General features: G+C 55.2%; 1 protein-coding gene across 1 annotated transcript in view; it reads right to left on the reverse strand.

Annotated features, from left to right (window-relative positions):
• Nucleotides 1-645: 645 nt before the first annotated feature.
• Nucleotides 646-4,031, reverse strand: part of kcnj2a (potassium inwardly rectifying channel subfamily J member 2a) — a 5,965-nt gene continuing 2,579 nt past the window's right edge. Inside the window, exon 2 of the mRNA XM_056430514.1 lies at nucleotides 646-2,214. Within this exon, the coding sequence (XP_056286489.1) occupies nucleotides 708-2,012 (1,305 nt within the window). The 5' untranslated portion in view covers nucleotides 2,013-2,214 and the 3' untranslated portion in view covers nucleotides 646-707. The remainder of the gene's footprint in view (nucleotides 2,215-4,031) is intronic.

A 4,031-nucleotide genomic window follows, 5' to 3' on the forward strand; every position in this document is an offset into this window, starting at 1 on the left:
CCTAAGAAACACATAAAGATGAGAATAATACTCGTTGGTATTTTTTCTATCAATCGTAAAAGAAAAAAAGAAAAGAAGCGACGTGGTAGCAGCACTTTTATCACGACATTCAGATTCTCAGATCACGGTCTCCGTTTAAATGAACGATTCTGAACCCGGTCAGAACTCGTTTCTATCGGTCTTGACCAGCAATGGAAAAAAAAAAAAAAAGTTCAACGCAGGAGCTCGTGAAATCCCGCCGCTGTCCACCGGGGGGACCCCGAGGGCCTCGCCGCGTTCCGCCCGTGAGACCGGCTCGCCGACAGAACCCGCTCCGTACCTGCTTTGTTCCAGACGTCTCTGTGGTTCTGTTCGGAGGCTCAGAGCCGAACTGTGTCCGGCAGAACCCGAGGACCGGTTCTACATCTAAAAGACAACAAACACCTCCGTTGTTCACGCCGGACCGACGAGCTCCGCCTCCTGGGTCGCCCGGTCGCCCTCGTGGAGAATCCCTCCCGCGGCGTGCAGACGGTTCCTCGTGCTGCGGTTCCATCCGGCAGACTCTTACATACAACGTCCTGAAACTCCGCCCCCCCCCCTCCCCCCCTACAGCAGTACCGTCCGTCCTTGTCCTCGCCCCAAAAGAAGGCCCCAGCTCGGCTCGTGGTGCCGTCCAGGGAGCAGAGAGACGATCATCCCTCGCGTCGAGGGCTGAGAGCTCAGGGAAGTCATATCTCCGACTCTCGTCTCAGGGGGCGGGGCTCCGGCGGCGGTGCCGGCGCCGGAGCCTGGCCGTGCTCGGCCTCCGAGATGTTGTCGGCCTGGGTGCCGTCGGGCCCCACGCTGCCCCCGTTGCCCTCGTCCGTGTCCTCCTTGTTCTCCAGCGCCATCTCGTTCTCGTAGTAGAAGGAGTTGGAGGCGGACAGGATGTACTTCTTCTCGGCGAGGTCGCGGGCGCTGCACAGCGGCGTGCTCGCCACCTCGTACGTCTTGTGGAAGCGGGAGTAGTCCACCTTGTAGTAGTTCTTCTCCTCGAAGAGCACCGGGTCGAACCGGTGGCCCCAGAGGATCTCTCCGGCGACGTAGGAGCTGCGGCACTGCGTGGTCATGGCGGTGGCCTCCACCATGCCCTCCAGGATGACCACGATCTCGAACTCCGAGGTCTCCAGGTCCTGCCGGCTCATGTCGTAGAACGGGCTGCCCTCGCCGATCTCGTGGACGATGGTGATGGGCGACACCAGGAAGATGCGGTCCACGCCGCTGTCGAAGCCCACGTCGATGTCCGTCTGGTCGAGGGGGATGTACTCGCCCTCCGCCGTCGTCCGCGACTTCAGGAGCTGCGCCCGCACGTGCGCCTCCACCAGGTGGCTCTTCCTCAGGTTGCCCACGCGCCACATCAGGCACAGCTTGTTGTCCCTCATGGCCACCGTGGCGTTGTGGCTGAACACCAGCGTCTCGTTCCTCTTCTTGGGCTTCGCCATCTTGGCCATGACGGCGCCGATGATGAAGGCGTCGATGATGCAGCCCACGATGCTCTGGAACACCACCATGAAGACGGCCACGGGGCACTCGTCCGTCACGTAGCGGTAGCCGTAGCCGATGGTGGTCTGCGTCTCGATGGAGAACAGGAAGGCGGCGGTGAAGCTGCTCACGTTGGAGACGCACTTCTTGGCGTCGCCGGCCGAGTCGCCGTGGAAGATGGCCACCAGCCAGAAGACGCAGCCGAAGAACAGCCAGGACAGGAGGAAGGCGAGGCAGAAGATGATGAACATCCAGCGCCAGCGGATGTCCACGCAGGTGGTGAAGATGTCGGCCAGGTAGCGCTGCCCCTTCTCGCTCACGTTGATGAACTGCACGTTGCAGTGGCCGTCCTTCTTCACGAAGCGGCTCTGCGGCCGGTGCCGCGTGAGCACCTTGCTCTTGGCGTAGCCGTTGGGCGCGGCGGCGGCGGCGGCGGCGGCGGCGGCGGCGAGCTTCATGCCGTCCTCCTCGGATGACACAATGCTGTATTGGCTGGCTCGCACGCTTCCCATCACCTCAGGCTGGGAGGGCGGAGCTTCGGCTTTGGGAAACAGTCCGAGTTTCTGGAAAACTCGTCGGAGAAACAGCTTGGAGACGCTGCGGGGGGGACGAGTCGGAGGGGAAATGGTGACGGCGGGCCGAAGCCTCACTGGCCCCCGGGTGGAGCGCGGCGGCGGGAGGAGGTCAGCTGACTGGGCGCCTCATCGGGGTCCTCTGCGGAGACAAGAGAGACGCCTGTTAGTCGTCAGTGAGAGAAACCACACGGAGCGCCAACAACAACAACAACACTTCCTCCAGCGGTGACAAACAACAACAACCACAGATGTTTCCGCCCTCGCCGACGGGTCGCTCACAGAGACCACTGGGTTCCCTCGGCCGCCCGGCGCTGACTCAGCTATTTCTCGTTGGATTCGCGTGGTCACGGATTTTCTGCAGGATCAACACCAGCGCTCACAGCTCAACTCATCCTCTCGTCCTCTCATCCTCTCGTCCTCTCATCCTCTCATTCTCTCATCCTCTCGTCCCCTCATCCTCTCGTCCTCTCGTCCTCTCGTCCTCTCATCCTCTCATCCTCTCAACCTCTCGTCCTCTCGTCCTCTCATTCTCTCATCCTCTCAACCTCTCGTCCTCTCGTCCTCTCGTCCTCTCATCCTCTCGTCCTCTCATCCCCTCATCCTCTCGTCCTCTCATCCCCTCATCCTCTCATCCCCTCATCCTCTCATCCTCTCGTCCTCTCAACCTCTCATCCTCTCGTCCTCTCGTCCTCTCATCCTCTCATTCTCTCGTCCTCTCATCCTCTCGTCCCCTCATCCTCTCATCCTCTCATTCTCTCATCCTCTCTTCCTCTCATCCTCTCTTCCTCTCGTCCTCTCGTCCTCTCGTCCTCTCATCCTCTCGTCCTCTCATTCTCTCGTCCTCTCATCCCCTCATCCCCTCATCCTCTCGTCCTCTCGTCCTCTCATCCTCTCATCCTCTCATTCTCTCATTCTCTCGTCCCCTCATCCTCTCATCCTCTCATTCTCTCATCCTCTCATTCTCTCATCCTCTCGTCCTCTCATCCTCTCGTCCTCTCATCCTCTCATCCTCTCATTCTCTCATCCTCTCGTCCCCTCATCCCCTCATCCTCTCATCCTCTCATCCGCTCATCCTCTCATCCTCTCATCCTCGTCTCTTCAATCAACGACTGCGAGAAAATCTTTCGTCGTAACTTCACTTGTTGCTCGGCGGAGCGTGATCACGTGACGCCTCCTCGGAAATTAAAGACGGATGGAAGACTTTGTTCTGCACGTTCATCGTTTAACTCTTAATCCCCAAATCAGATACGATGATGCAGCGGTTTTAGCAGCAGTCTGGGACCCAAACAACAACAACGTTGCAGCCTCTGTACCACAACATGTCGGCCTCACGTGCCGCAGCTCGTTGCCGGGCCCCGGGCCCTCGAGGCTGCTCTCCTCTCCAGTAATGGCCGTCCGGTGAGGATTCTGCTCTCATTAGCTTCGGCTGTCGTGGCAACGGGGTCTGCCTCCGACCGGCTGCAGCCTCCCGACGCACAAAGATCGCTCCGTTCAACGTGAGAGGCCTGACATCCCATAATGCATGCCCATCATTTATGTGTCGACTAACAATAATACTTTAGATTTGTAAAGCGCTTTAACAAAGGGACTCAATGGCACTTCACATGTTAAAAACAGAAACAATACAAGCAATAACAATATAAACACGAGAGATGAAACAATAGTAAGAAACAACAAAAACACATAACTAGCATCAGAGGTCAAAAGCAACAAAACAAAAAGATATATATATATATTTATTTATATATATAAAAATGTATTTATATAAAAATATATAGATGTGTAATTATATATAAATGAATAAATATATATTTGTATATATATATATGTATATCAATAAAAATAAAAATAATTATTTATTTATATATATATAAATACAAATATATAGATGTGTAATTATATATAAATACATATATTTATATATATAAATATATAGATGTGTAATTATATATAAAT

The sequence above is a fragment of the Pseudoliparis swirei genome, chromosome 13 (assembly GCF_029220125.1).
Source record: "Pseudoliparis swirei isolate HS2019 ecotype Mariana Trench chromosome 13, NWPU_hadal_v1, whole genome shotgun sequence".
Classification (NCBI taxonomy): Eukaryota; Metazoa; Chordata; class Actinopteri; order Perciformes; family Liparidae; genus Pseudoliparis; species Pseudoliparis swirei.